Source organism: Charadrius vociferus, unplaced genomic scaffold (assembly GCF_000708025.1).
Source record: "Charadrius vociferus isolate BGI_N301 unplaced genomic scaffold, ASM70802v2 scaffold564, whole genome shotgun sequence".
NCBI lineage: Eukaryota > Metazoa > Chordata > Aves > Charadriiformes > Charadriidae > Charadrius > Charadrius vociferus.
Window position 1 is genome coordinate 641,302 of NW_009647940.1, and position 14,666 is coordinate 655,967.

The 14,666-nt window shown below is 45.6% G+C and overlaps 1 protein-coding gene across 1 annotated transcript; it reads left to right on the top strand.

Annotated features, from left to right (window-relative positions):
• Positions 1-1,122: 1,122 nt before the first annotated feature.
• Positions 1,123-7,492, top strand: RACGAP1 (Rac GTPase activating protein 1). The gene is made up of 16 exons (XM_009883179.1): positions 1,123-1,207; positions 1,658-1,860; positions 2,232-2,368; positions 2,574-2,643; positions 2,863-2,916; positions 3,677-3,754; positions 3,891-4,008; positions 4,187-4,317; positions 4,553-4,717; positions 5,136-5,231; positions 5,461-5,659; positions 5,991-6,096; positions 6,306-6,438; positions 6,592-6,727; positions 6,988-7,096; positions 7,417-7,492. Exons 1-16 carry the CDS (start codon positions 1,123-1,125, stop codon positions 7,490-7,492), a joined length of 1,896 nt encoding a protein of 631 aa, XP_009881481.1.
• The last annotated feature ends 7,174 nt before the right edge of the window (positions 7,493-14,666 follow it).

Genomic DNA, 14,666 nt, shown 5'->3' on the forward strand with positions numbered 1-14,666 from the left:
GGACGGGTGCGGCGCCGGTTTCCTCCGAGGCCTTTTCCCTCGCTGCCTGCCGGGCAAGGCCACTGGCTGCGGGCGCTTTACGCGCTGGACCTGTTCCTTCGCCCTCCACAGCCTCTGCTGTCGAGTTGGGTGTGGGGCTGGTAATTAAGGCACGAAACTGCAGAAGTCCCCCTTGGTATGAATTAAGCATACTACAGGGAACAGAGGAAGGCCTTTTAGCAGAGAGCTTTTCCACACTTTGTGGTCCACATAATACAGAAGGTCCCAACGTGTCTACGTGCCGGTCGAGTCTGTAACTGTGAATAGAGTACTTGAAGGCTTTCCATGGTAGCCTCCCAAGTGTTCAGCTGCTTTGTTATACTCCTTCCTGACACCTCTCCCAGCCATGTCTGCACCTGCCTCTAGTGCTAATTTATTAGTCAAGGCTGTCCTGTGTGCCCCAGCAACCTCTCGCATTATCGAAGTAATTTCTGTGTTGCTGAGCTGGAGACTTTCCTCTTCATTGCTTCTGTTTATGCCATTGTTGCTACTGTTTGAGGAAAATGTGCTGACTGTCTGAATTTTAACAGCTATTTGCAGTAGGAACTCTAGCTTAAAATGCAGCTAAATTTAAAACTGTATTAAAATTCCCCAGAATGTTGCTCCTATTTTTATCTTATGAAGCTCTGAGAACTTGCAGATTTTTAGTGGCCTATATAGTACCAAGTTATTTGTAGACAGGGCATGCGCTGTGCTCTGCACCCTTCTGGGGGGAGAATGATTTGGGATCCCTCATCTGGCCTTGGGGTCTGAGCCTCTGTAGTATACTGGAGAATACTTGAAGCAATAAAGCGGGGAGCTGTACTGCCTCTTGCTCTGGCTCTGCTATCTGTAAACTGTGGAGGGTTGAGGATCTTTGTTCCCTAGGAAAGAATTCAGATGCATATATATCTCCATAAAACATAACTCTTAGTGCATTTGTGTTTGTGCAGCTTCTAAAACTTCCCTTAGGAAAAAAAAAACCCTAAAAATCATTAATTCTGAAGCTGATTCTCTTTTCTTTGGCCTGGTAACACATTTTCTGTTTGAAGGTGGGAAGAAAGGGCTGGGCTGTTTATTTAGCTCTGATTTCTTGGCAGGAAGATGGAGGCTGCGATGCTGAACTTAAGGAGTCTGTATGATCAACTTATGCGCCAGGCTGAAGTTTTAAGTGAAGGAAATGAATACCGTAAGTTCTGTTTCTGAAGTGGTTGGTGCTGTGTTTACTGTAAGAATATAAGCATGCAAACAAACGTTATTAGCTGTTATTGAAGAACCTGTCGATGGTGCTATGGGTAATAAGACAGTCAGATTTGAGGTTTTTTTTTCATTGTTGAGAAATAGGACGTCACAGGGTGAACTCTTAGGCAGAGACACATTCTACTTGTAGCAAGCTGACTTCATCCATGCAGTGTCTCATGTTCTAGCTCTTCTGGTTGATATTGACACAAAGGACTTGGTCTGAAAAAGTGCAAGATCTCATGAACGTCTAGAGTGTCAGTGAGTTTGCTGAAAGGTCGGCTTCTCCATCCTTCAGTTAGGGGCAGGTTATATTAATAGGTATTTACTGTCAGTGGAAGGAGGGCTATTGCATCTCTGCTTGCCTGGGTCCGTAAAGATATATGTGTCTTCTCTCCAGAGTTTATTCAGTTAGCAAAGAACTTTGAAGAGTATCGGAGAAAATTGCAGAAAACGGAGCATGAGCTTGGCAGGTACAAAGATCTTCTCATGAAAACTGAAGCTGAACGTAGTGCTTTGGATGTGAAGCTGAAACATGCTCGCAATCAAGTGGATGTGGAGATCAAACGAAGGCAAAAAGCTGAAACGGACTGTGAAAAGCTGGTGAGTAATTCCTTTATTACCAGTCGGCTCTTTAGAGTGTGGAGGCAAGGTGATTAAACTGCATTGATCTGTGGAAAATAAGGACTGGCACTCATGATAACTTTTTTTCCTGGGGAGGGAAAAAAAACCCACCCCACAAAACAACAAATTGGCTTGGCTCCTGGTAGTAGCCTTCTGCTTTGGTCTGGAAAAAGGTTGCTGTTTGGAGCTGAGCTGCCACTACCTGTCAGATCACGGGCTTTGTAGCCATTAGCAGCCTATTGACACAAGAGAGCCTATCTGTGTGGCATCTCAAACACTTCAGATTGGTTCATACAGTAATTAAACACAGTTTATCCTGTGGCAGCTCTTGATATTATCTACCTTTACAGGAGCGGCAAATACAACTGATTCGAGAGCTGCTCATGTGTGATGCATCTGGGAGTATTCAGCTGAGTGAAGAACAGAAGTCTGCTCTGGCCTTTCTTAACAGGCCACAGGTTTCTATAGGGGGTTCAGGCAACAAAAGGTAGGCAACATATGTCTGAGCAACATAAGTGTCAAATATCAATCCAGCTGTGTCCCTTTGTGATACATACTGCACACATATCAACAGAGTCTTATTTTTTATTCCAGTTTGAAATACAGCTCTTCTGAGTCAGTAAGATTGTTCTGGAATCATGGGTGACTGAAAGCCAAACTGATACAAGTTTCATCTAATTTTTGATTTTTAGGCTGTCTACAATAGATGAATCTGGCTCAATTCTGTCAGACATCAGCTTTGACAAGACTGATGACTCACTGGTAATGTAACTCCAAGTTCTAAAGTTTACCTCCGCTCTAAAACCTTAGAGGTGTGGGGTAATCTCTAGAGACCCCGTGTGTTTAGATTACTGTGGTATTAAACTGGTAGAGCTGATTTGCATTTCTCTGGTGTGCTATTGGCTAAAATTTAATGAAAGTCCTGGCCAGAGGCTGTATGGTATTTATACTGAGCTAACCTGCGCCGTGTATTTCCCACAGGACTGGGATTCCTCTGTGGTAAAAGCTGTGAGACTGAAAAAGAGAGAGAAGCGGGTATGTTCAATTCTTCCCCTTCAAATAGACTCCATTGTTAGCCTTAGCTGACACAATGCCACCATCTGTCATCTCACAGCCACCTATAATGATGTCTGAGCTACTAATCATAATCAAACTTCAGATGGATGTGCTGCTACTATAATTCAGACCTGCTGTGTGGATTTAGATTGAAAGTTAATTCTGGTGTTGTTTGTCTACTGAAAATGACTGGAGTTGTGCATATCTTGTTTTGTTATGGCCTAGAGTTTGCAAGAAAGCACTTGAGGATTATTAATAGTTACCAGATTAGAGGCAAATCATATAGGAAGTTAATATTTTTCTGTTTTCTAAAGGAGCTTGTGCTTGTTCTGGTCTGCTGTTATTATTCAGTAGGCACAGGTGGGAAAGGACAGCCTGAAATCATAACTAACACAGTTGGCAAGGTCTGGGACTTGCTTAGCTGCCCTTCTTTTTATATGTGTGTGGGTTTGGTGTGTTTTGTTTTGTCCCCGTCTGGTCCCGTCCCCCCCTTTCTTTTTTTCTTCCTGAATTGGATTATGAAGCTGGCTAGGAAAATTATTTGAAAGAGCAGTATATTGAGGCCTCATGATACTTCATGTCAACTTCAAGGTTGCCATGAAGAACAGGTACCATGGAAGAACTTAATGCATCTGTGGTGTGTGCAGACAATTGTTCAGTCCTAGTTGTACTGAACTAGTATAATGCTATGTTAACAGCATACCTGCCTCATAGACAAAAATATACTGTGTCTTTTCAGCGGTCTTCCAGGCAGTTCATTGAAGGCCCCCCAGGTCCTCAGAAGAAAACCAGATCAATTGGCTCCACAGTGGACCAGGTACGGTGGCCCCAGCTGGGTATGTGGGCATTGGAAATGGGTATACAATCCAACCAACTATTTTTAGGGCCAACAAACTAAAAAATGCCATGTCCTATCAGTATTGCTGTCACTAACCGCATATTTCTCATTACAGGGAAACGAATCCATAGTAGCAAAGACAACTGTCATGGTCCCCAATGATGGTGGCCCAATTGAAGCTATTTCTACTATTCAGACTGTGCCATATAGCCTGAAGAGACGGAGGAAGAGTGGTAGGTGTCATGTCTCTGTTTGTCCCAGTCCTGAAGCAACTAGTTTGTAGGCTGGAGGTTACAGTTACCTCACCCCAGGACCAAAGCAGCTGCCTGCGGTTTATAATGCACCTGCTTTGAAGCAAAGGTTATGCAGGGGGGTGATTCTGTTCAGTCAAGTCTCTTTCTCTTCTTTCAGGTCCTTTGCAGCCTTGGAGCAGTGAGTCAAGCATAGGCAGTAAACAGCTGGAATCCAAATCGGAGACTGATGGCTCTAGCACCCCGCAGAACAATGGGGGAGTGAGGCTGCATGAATTTGTTTCAAAGACGGTAGGTCTACAGGCAGGAAGAACTTGGAAAAAGCATCTCATTACATTTTAAATGTGTGTGTGATACCAAGCTATTGATAAGAGGCTACTAGCCATTAGGTTTCAAGTCAGTATCAACTGTAGCCGTTACCTGCCGGATCTGGGAATATGTTATCCTATATGGCTTGCTAATTTGAGTTCTGCAGAGTTACTATGTTGCACTAATCTCTTCCCATCTATATGCTTTGAATCATTAGGTTATCAAGCCAGAATCATGCGTTCCATGTGGAAAAAGGGTAAAATTTGGAAAAATCTCTCTGAAGTGCAGAGACTGCCGTGTGGTTGCTCATCCAGAGTGTCGGGACCGGTGTCCTCTTCCCTGTATCCCCACCTTGACAGGCACTCCTGTCAGAATTGGAGAGGTAAGTCTGTAGGGTGATCTAGGGGCGCAGCTGCCAGCACAAACGGGCTAATATTTGGTTAGAATTAGAACGTGCTTAGGCTCCAACAAGTCTGCCTTCTACAGAAGAGCTCCTGGTGCTCAGAGATGCATAATAAAACGCAAATGAGCTTGCTAATGTATCCTTCAATAACCAGGGCAGTGGGTGGTAGGGATGCTATCTTAGGAGGGTGTTGAGGTGAGAGTGAACACGGCAGCTCTGGGTAGACAATCTTCTGGTGTTGTGCTGATGGATGTAGTGTTGCTTTTCTCTGGACTGATGAAGAAGAAATAATATTTGTTTGGTTTTTTTTAAGCCTAGATATCACTATGAATTCCCAAGAGAGTATTTTCCATGTCTTGAAGACTGAATGTCCTTCCCCCACCTTTCTGTCTCTTAGGGGACCCTGATGGACTTTGTCCCTTCTACTCCTCCAATGATCCCTTCCATCATAGTGCATTGTGTTAGTGAGATCGAGCAACGAGGGCTGCATGAGGTAAAACAAAAATGAGGTGTGAAACAGGGCTAATGAAATGGGTTGTGGTGTTAAGGAAACAAATTGTTAACCCAAATATCTCTTATTTATGGTGTGTATAGTGCTGCTCAGTGGGTGACTGAGTGAGTAACAGTGTGTGGAGAGTGCTCAGGTGTGGAAAGAAAGTGGGAGCAGAAGAATGTCAGCTTTATATGTGCAGCTGCCTCTAAGCAATGCTTTCTGTTAACAGACAGGCCTTTACCGGATATCTGGCTGTGACAAGACAGTGAGGGAACTGAAAGAGAAGTTTCTTAGAGCAAAAAATATTCCTTTGCTCAGTAAAGTGGATGATATTCATGCTATCTGTGGCCTCCTCAAGGACTTTCTACGCAGCCTGAAAGAACCCCTTCTCACTTTCCGGTTAAACAAGACTTTTATGGAAGCTGCAGGTAAGGAGCTGCTAAATGACATCTCTGACTCTTGCCCTAGGCTTGATGGTCACAGGTTTAGCTGTCATGTGAACTGGCAGACCTCGGTGCTCTGGGGAGCCCTCATGCTTCCGGCTGTGTTGATGTGCAATATGCTGGGAAGATCCTCTCCTCTTTCAAAACAGTACAGCAAAGAAAGTAACAAGTTCTAGTGTTTGGGCAGGATACAAAATTATTCTGATGGCATGTGAAGTTTCTGGCTTCCTTGTTTCTCAGGCTAGCTATTGCTGTGAGGCGAATACTACAGCTGTGTCTGAGACCACTTTCTGAGGTCTAAATGTTTTTTCCCCAGAAATCTTGGATGAGGACAACAGTGTTGCTGCTATGTACCAAGCAGTTGCTGAACTTCCTCAGGCCAATAGGGACACCCTAGCTTTCCTCATGATGCACCTGCAGAGGTATGTTCAAATGGACTGGTAGTTCTTGGAGAAAGCACCAGTGGCAACATCCCCCCTTTAACTGGCTCTTGTTACTGCCTGTGAGCATAAAGTCTTCATTCTGGAAGAAAACTGCTTATTCAGAGGCTAAAGTGTGTGTGGGATGAGGGAGTTGTGTGACAAGTGAAGGGGAGAAGCTACATTCTCTTATGTAATTTTTTTTAATACAGGGTGGCTCAGAGCCCGGAGACTAAGATGGACATTGCCAACTTGGCCAAAGTCTTTGGCCCCACAATAGTTGCCCACGCGGTACCTGATCCTGACCCTATGACACTCCTGCAAGACACTAAGCGGCAGCCCAAGGTAGGTCAGCAAAAAGGACTGACTGGGTGAATGTATCCCATTTAAAGAATTCAAATAAATTGCTGGAGGGAGCTGAGGTGATGCCTGTCTGGTGTCAGTGTGTCAAAGCTGCGTGCTGGTTCGTAACGTCAGCTACTCCACTGGTGTCTGTAGGTAGTGGAGCGACTTCTGCTGCTGCCTATGGACTACTGGAGCCAGTTGATGATGGTGGAGCAAGAAAACATTGACCCAGCACATATAATTGAGAACACCAATGCCTACTCCTCTCCGCAGACACCAGATGTTAGAGGTAACCCCTGGGTCCTGCTCTATTGCCTGTGCAGCTGCTGCAGTAAAAATAACGACCCTCAATCAAAGCTGCTTGTGAGACTGTTGGAGCTAGCCATTCCTGCACGCTTTATGGAGGAAGAGGGAAGAAAAGCATGCCAGGAAATACCAGATTTGTCTAGTATTTTTGACAGATGCTAGGGAATGTCTAATGTTTCTTGCATGGCAATGAAAGCTTCAGCTGTCCTCATGTTGCTCACTTCTCTGCCTCTCTTTTGACAGTGAGCATGCTTGGACCCCTCACTACTCCAGAGCAGCAGCTCTCCAAGACGCCGTCATCTAGCTCCCTGTCCCAGCGGGTCCGGTCTACCTTCAGCAAAACCACCCCCAAGTAAGTACAGCGGGTGTTATTGTGAAGATGTTGGGATGACTGCAGGTGGTTTGGGTGTTCAAGGAGAACTAAAAATGGACTCTGGGGCCCAGTTCTGGGAGCAGCCTCAGTTTACTACTTGGCCAACTCTCCCTTGATCAGTGCTGTAGTAACAGGGCAAGCTGCAGGATGGTTAATGAATATCATCTTATGGTAGGGAGAAGAACACTTTGTTTGGGAGGTGGATAAAACTTGGGTGAATGACCCCAGGGAAAGGAAGAGCATTAAGACCTCTATATCCCAAACCCCAAACTGATATTTTTCTACTTCTCTTGAACTAGATTTGGGAGCAAAAGCAAGTCAACAATCCAGCTTGGGCATCAGGGCAACTTCTTTCCCTCTCCTGTGCTGAAGTGAAGTGGACCTGGGAATTAGTGTCGTCCTAGCATTTGCACACCAATATGCATGAGTACAGTAAACGCAAGTCCTCTCTGCAGCTCTTGGCAGCTTATGTAATAAGATCTTTTTCTTTTATCTTTCAGCTTAGCTGAGACTTTTAATGGGATTTTATTGTGCAATGTATTTTTATTATCTAATGCTGTTCTGAATTGGTGAAGAAAGTAACTAGCAGGATTTGTTCAAAGCGTTAATAAAAAACTGCTAGAGGAACTCACTGACACTTTTCAATAGCATCCAGTCTACTACCCATATGAAGTGGAACAGTCATACGAGGATTGTAAGTGTGGGGGGTGTGTGTTTTTGAGTTTTTTTTTTTTTTTTTTTTAAAAACAAGCTCCATAGGTTGTTCTTCACACAGCAGTGACACCCCCATTGAACTTTGTCAGAATCCAGTCTTTCAAACAGCACATAGACCAGTAATTCCTGACTTGCGCTGTGGTCATGCAGCCTGTAATCCTGAGGATGGCAGTGTTGCATTTGTCTGATGGGCAAAAGGTGCTCAGTTTAATTAACTGCCGGAGGGACTGTGTCTCTTAAAGAAATGTTTCCTGATACTGTGTTTACAAGGGGAAAATTTTGTAGAGGACTGTCTGTAGATGCAAACCCAAAGGATTCCTGGGTTGTCTAAATGAATTACTAGTGCTGCTCATACTGGCGAGGGGAATGAGGGTAGTTTAATAGCACCCTCGCTTTTGGGAGTCCCTGCTTTCCCAAATCGGGATATGTGACCTTGCCAAGTGCTGTGTGAGAAGACTTATGGAAAACATAGAAGTTTATAAAGTGGCTGTTTTCATTGCGCTCTGGAAAAATGTCCTGACCTGTGCAGTTAAGTAAATTGTGATGTTCCGTGTGACCTATGATTCCGTACTCTGGCTAATGCTTTTCACTTGTGCTACAGTGTTTTAACCAGGGCCTGTGTAGCGTTACTAGAGGCTGTGGTGCTGTGTTTGGAGTAGCTTCTACTCCAAGGACTAATGAACCTGGCAGTCTCTGCTGCTCTGGGGTGCAGGATCAGCACCAGGTGGCTGTGGCTCATGGGTCTTCTCTCTGGAGGAGGAAGGAGAAGAACAGTTTTGGTCCCCAATACTGTATCAGGGGATGAAATAGCCCGGGCTGAACACGGTGGCCTGTGTTGTCTCCCTTTCCCTTGCTTGCAGGGTCTGGAGGGTTGAGTCCTCTCCTGCCATGTTTCCACCCTAGCTCTGACACTGCAGGAGATGGGGCTGCTGCTCCCCTTCCCCAGTGGGGCTTGGGCCCTGGGACAGCTGGGCATTTCTGGCCTCTGGTGCTTTCAGGCACACCAGATGTGTGTGAGGGGGATGCTAAGGCATGTTCCCCTTCCCCAAATTCTGTGTCTTGGGCACACTCGGCTTGGTCCTTTCCTGGAGCATCCTCTCCCAAACTGGGTCCTTGCCTGTTCCTTGTTGGAGCAGAAACTGAGAGATTTGCAGTGGGACCTGCTGGGGGATGTATGCCCTGGTCCTTGTGGCTCCACTCTGTGGGGACAGATGGGGCTTGGGGATACCCTGGTAAGCCACCCTTGCTTCCTTACTGGTGGGCACAAGAGGTGGCCCTGCCAGTGCTTGGAAATGTGGCTGCAATGCTGGGATGGGGGTGCGTGTGCCCACCTGCGCGGAAGGACACAAGTTCCACAGTGGGATTGGCAAGTAGATAAGACACTGCAGAGACAGAGCTGTACCCAAGGTGAGCCTGGGGGGGAATGAATGGTGAAAATGGTGACGAAGGGGTGTATCTCTAGCAGACAATGCTCTGGTTGGTTTAGGCTGCAAGGAGACACCAACTGTTGCACAGGAGAAATCCTGTGGAAAACAAATTGAAATATTTATTGATCAAAGAATATTAAAAACCTCACTTTGGTCCCAAAACCAGTGATGAGTACATTGTTCCTAGTGTTCCCTCTTAAGTGGGTACCAGTGCAAGAAAGCAAACCCCATGTTTCTGTTCAGGCAGGGCCAAGCATGTGCATACTTCAAAGCATTAATGCAGATATATTTACAACTATATACTGCTTAATCAGCAGCCTGCTCTTGCTATATTTGTATTTAATGCAGTTGGACAGGCCAGGATCACCTCTGTCCTGTAGGCAAGTGCTTAGTCCTCAGCAAGACCCCTCAGCAGTTAGTCATCTTGGGAGGAAGACACCTTTGTATTTGTTGCAAGTGATTAAATTCTGATAATTGAAGGGAGATAACTTCTCATGCTGCCCTAATCAGCACTTAGTTCTGACCTGTAGCAACTCCAAGGGAGTGACGCAGGTCTACACCTGCAAAGGACTGTGGTCAGACCCTGTAAGCCAAATTCTCCACCTTTTGTTTTCGTTCCCTCCTCTCAGAGAAGCAGGACTGAGGGCAGAGTGTGTAAATTTTGGGCAGTCAGTTATCTATGGGTAGGGCTCTACTTAATGGGTGAGCAATGGGATGCTCTGAGAAGCTGATAGAACCCTTGTATCAGTATGAGGTGATGGGTTTGCTGTTGGAGAGACAGATGGACACTAGTCTTTGCCTTCTAGCTTTGCAAAAAGGGATGCCCTGCTTTCTCTAGATGGGGCCTCCCACCATCAGTCTAGATCAGTTCCAGCAAATTCTGCAGGCAGGTGGTGGTTGGTCTCCCTGATTAAATGGTGCATAGCATCAGCACTGTGGCCTTGCTGAGTCATCTGCCAAGCCATCTGTGTCAGCCTCCGTGCGCACTCCTTCCTCTCTTCTGTCAGCATGGGAATTTTGTAACCATCCATAAGCTCTTGTTTCAGCAAGTGACCTCTTCTTGTAGAGGAAGAACTTTACGCAGCAGAGATTAAGGGCTTGACAGCCTTTGGGGCTCAGGCTGTCCTTTCTCTCTTGCAGGTCCTTGTAGATCATCTCTTCCTGTGCTGGGTCTCTTTCGCTGTAGACCTCTGCTAATTGCAGCTTTACAAACACGAGGTCAAGGTCTGGATGTTCCTGAAGATTTTGCTTTGAGCTTCTGGATGGCTGTCTCCAGTATATTATTCTTGTCTTCCTTTGTTGCATCAAGCCACTGTGTCTTATAGCACCTGGCCAAGGCTTGGTGGAGAAGGTGGTAACCTGGGTCCTGTTGCAGGGCTTGCTGTCATATCTCAATCGCTTGCTCTGTAGAGTGTCGCAGCCAGAACAAAACTGAAGCTTTGAGGGCATCAGGATTGGAGCTTTTCTGTACGCTTTATTTTATCAAGCCAATTGATCTTTCTCTATCCTCTTGTTCAAGTAGCTTGGCTAAATATGTTTTGGCTCTGTAGTTACTTGGCTGCTCAAGGATGGTTCTTTCCAATTGGGTTTGGCTTTCCTTGCAATATCAGGATACCAGAAGTAACTCCAGGAGGAATAGAGAGCCATTCCAAGCCTGGCATGGAAATATTTGTTCTTTGGTTCAAGCATACATGCCACCTCAAAGCACTCTCTTGCCCGTTCCCCATTACGAGCTTTGATAGCCAAGACGGACCAGCCTTTCTGGGCCTGCATGTATGAGATCAGTTGTGCATCCCAAGGAGTTGGGCGAAGCTACTGAATTCGTTCCAGATAGCTTTCAGCCTCCTGATAAGAGGCCTGAAAGTAATGAATCCAAGCATAATTCCCATAGATAATCAAAGAATCAGCAGCAGATGCCTGCTGCTTGTCTTGTCTCTCATGCTCTTCAGCATCTTTAAGACTTTGCACAGCTTCTCTGTTCTGGCCTTTCAGCTGGTGCCTGCAGCCCCAAGAGTGCTGGCTGGCTTTGGTGGGGTGTGTGCCTGATTTCAACAGCCAGCTTCAGCAGGACATGTGTAGGTTCAACATGGCTTGTTACAGCCAAATGCTAGGTGAAATGTCATTGAAGGGCATCCAACTTCTTCAGTTCACTGTTGCTACAAAAAGGAAAATGTGGGTTATGAAAAGGCAGCATGGGGAGGGATGGGGTCCTGTGGTACCCACACAGAGCAGAAAGCAGCTCCTAGCTGTATGTGAAACACAAAGGAGGGAGGGATGGAGGATGGGGTTTTCCCCACTTGCTCAACAAGTCCCTTGCACTAAAGCTACTAAAGAACCTGTAAATCTTTGCTCCCATCAGCTCATCTTCAGGGAACCATCTGGGAGGCTTCATTTCTGGCTTGCTGTTCTCCAGAAGGGAGTCACCGGTGCCTGGAGTCAGGGCTGCTCTTTCTTCTTACCTAAGACAAACGCTCTGGGATGAACTGCAGGAAATGGAAAGAGTAGAGCCAGCCAAAACCACATGATGAAGGCTTCTTTGCTCCCCATGGGGAGGAAACTGGGGCTGTGCCTTTGTCTGAAGGATGCAGCAAGAAATGGCTCAACAAAGAGAGTCCAACAAAAGGCCATGAAGGCCTTGGACTGGAGCATCTCTTACATAAGGAAAGGCTGACAGAGCTGGGATTCCTTAGCCTAGAGAAGAGAAGGCTCAGAAGGATCTTAGAAGTGTATGTAAATACCTGAAGGGAGGGTGCAAAGAAGACAGAGCCAGGCTTTTTTCAGTGGTGCCTAGTGCCAGGATAAGAAGCAGTGGGCACAAACTGCAACTCATGAGGCTCCATCTGGCAATCGGGAAACTTACCCTTTAACTGTGAGGAGGATGAAGTACTGGCAGAAGTTGCCTGGAGAGGTTGTGGAGTCTCCATCCTTGGAGATATTCAAAAGCCATCTGGATGTGGTCATGGGCAACCAGCTCTAGGTGGCCCTGCTTGAGCAGGGGGTTGGACAAGGTGACCTCCAGAGGTCCCTTCCAACCTTAAGCATCCTGTAGTGCTGAACAAGGACATTGTACCAAGCCTTGTCAACCCAAAGCCACTCTTTTTGGGAGCTGCTACAAGAACAGATGTGGTGCACTTACCTTATTATTGCTGTGGGTATAGTGTCACCGGCAGGGAGCGATGACTCGGGCTGTGCCTCTTCCACACTGCAGCAGATACACTGGGCAGTACAGAGTCTAGTTTATTGACTACCCTTAAATAGGGAAAGTACTTCCTTTGGTGCAGGGTCTGATTGAACAATCTGTCTTGGAGGAAACAAAACTGAATGATAAAAGCTTAAAGTAGAATGAAAGTATCCTGGTCTCCCTATCTTGAAGCTACTATCTTCACTTCACAAAATGGGACTGGAGTCTGGATAAACAGGTTAGTGGTCAAAGCAGCAGGATCGGAACTCACCCTTGGAGTCCTTCTCCCCTCTGAAAATGACTATAGCATTAAAGCTTTTAGAAAGCAACAGGGCTAAGGTGATAGAAGAGAAGGGTACTGGGCTACAGAATGCAAATGTGTCAGTGCTGTTACTGTTGGAAGGCCAAAGGCTGCGTGTGACTCAGTAAGACCTTGGCACTGGGGCTCATCAGGCTCGTCTTATCTGGATCTGTCCTGACCTGCCCTAAACTTAGTAGCTTGTTTAGTTTGTTTACCTGTAACAGCAACTGCCTAGCAACAAGGTGGCTGCTTTCTAATTGATTTTTAGCGGTTGAATTTGCATAGTTTTGTGTAACTATGAGGTACAGCGGCTGTGCCTGTGATAAATCGGATGTACTGCCGTAAGGAGCAGGTAGTACTGATAGAGGGTCAGTGTGCAGCTGTGGAGCACAGAATGGCCCCAGGGCTATCAGCAACTCCTCAGTGATCCATTACTGATTATTGAAGAACGCAGTCTTGCCAGGTGACAGAAACTGGTCTTAGAGGTAACAGAAAAAAGATAGGTAAAACACAGAATATACGTACATCTGGATGTACATGGAATTGCAGCTCTGCAAAGAAAGATGCAAGTATAGAGAGTAATAGAAAATACATTTAAAAAAAAAATAGCCCTAAGTAGACCCTAAACTGAGAAGGAAGAAACAATCAACCTTATAATCATATTCCTCCCAGAAGAAGAAAAACTCAGCAATATAGTTTTTTCCCCCTCAGGATGCTGATGAGTCACCACAGCAATGCAAAGGAAGTAGGGAGAATTCATCATTAGAGGAATTGGGTAGATGCTTCTGTCTATTGTTTGTTTGTTTGTTTTTTTGGTTTTTTTTTTTTCCCCTGTTGCTGGAACCCTTTAATAGAAATTGAGTACTCTAGGTATTAATTGTTAGCACTGTTGTAACTGGATGAATGGTAAGTGATTAGACTGGGGCATTAATTAGACTACCAATGAGTTCTAATTCTTGAATCCTCATGTGAGTGTGTTCTTCCTGTGCACTTTGGCTTGCTCAAGCTGCTTCTCTGTTGCCTATTGTGGCCAGGATGGGGCTGGGTGAGGTGGGTGCCAGAGAGATGTTTTGACTCCCTGGGGCCAGGGTTGAGTTGGGCTCTGGGTGGCGCTGGCAGAACGCAGGAGGAGGAATTTGGAGCCTGTGTCCCTCAGGCCTCAGCAGTGGTTCTTGGCTCTTTCTCCTGCTAATATTAGGACTGGTTTGAGGAAGATTACAGTTCTGTGAAATAGCTATTAATATCATACAAAGCTTGGATGGAAATACAAAATAACAGCAAATGAGAATACTAACCACACAGCCAAACAGGAAGTACAGGCAAGGCTCGGTGTTGCGAGAGATAAACAGTGGGAAGGAAAAGCAAAAGAGTTGCAATAAGAGGTAGAGAAGAAAAATACAAATAGCTTTGGAGATAACTGTTTTGTAGCCAAGGACTGTTTTCAAGCAATGTTACATCAAATAATGCTGATTGAATTCTCCGAGCTGATTGAAAGGAAATCCTGGTTTATTGGTCCAGGCGTTTCCCGAGTTTGGAAAAACACACATCTGTCATAAAGTTCTTCTGCTGCCTACTGAGGAACGGAGAGGGCTTGGACCAGCTTGGTGCTCTAACGCCCTCCGTGCCTTGGAAATGAATCTGCTGTTCTTCCTCTTGAGTCTATTCCTTTACCCACAGCCGTCTGCTGCTATTACTGGGTAAGACTTACGCCTGAGCTCTGGTTTTCATCTTCCTTTGTGATAGCTATTGCACTTGTGATAATCTATGGGTAGAGATGTCGCATGGTCTGGAGGAATAATCTCTATAAGACCAAATATGAAGTGGTTAGGAAATGCAGACAGGGCAACAGGGTCAGAGTCCTTTATCAAGCAGGAAAAGGAAGAACAAAAATCCAGACTCTCAGCCTGATTCTTCTTGGACACAACA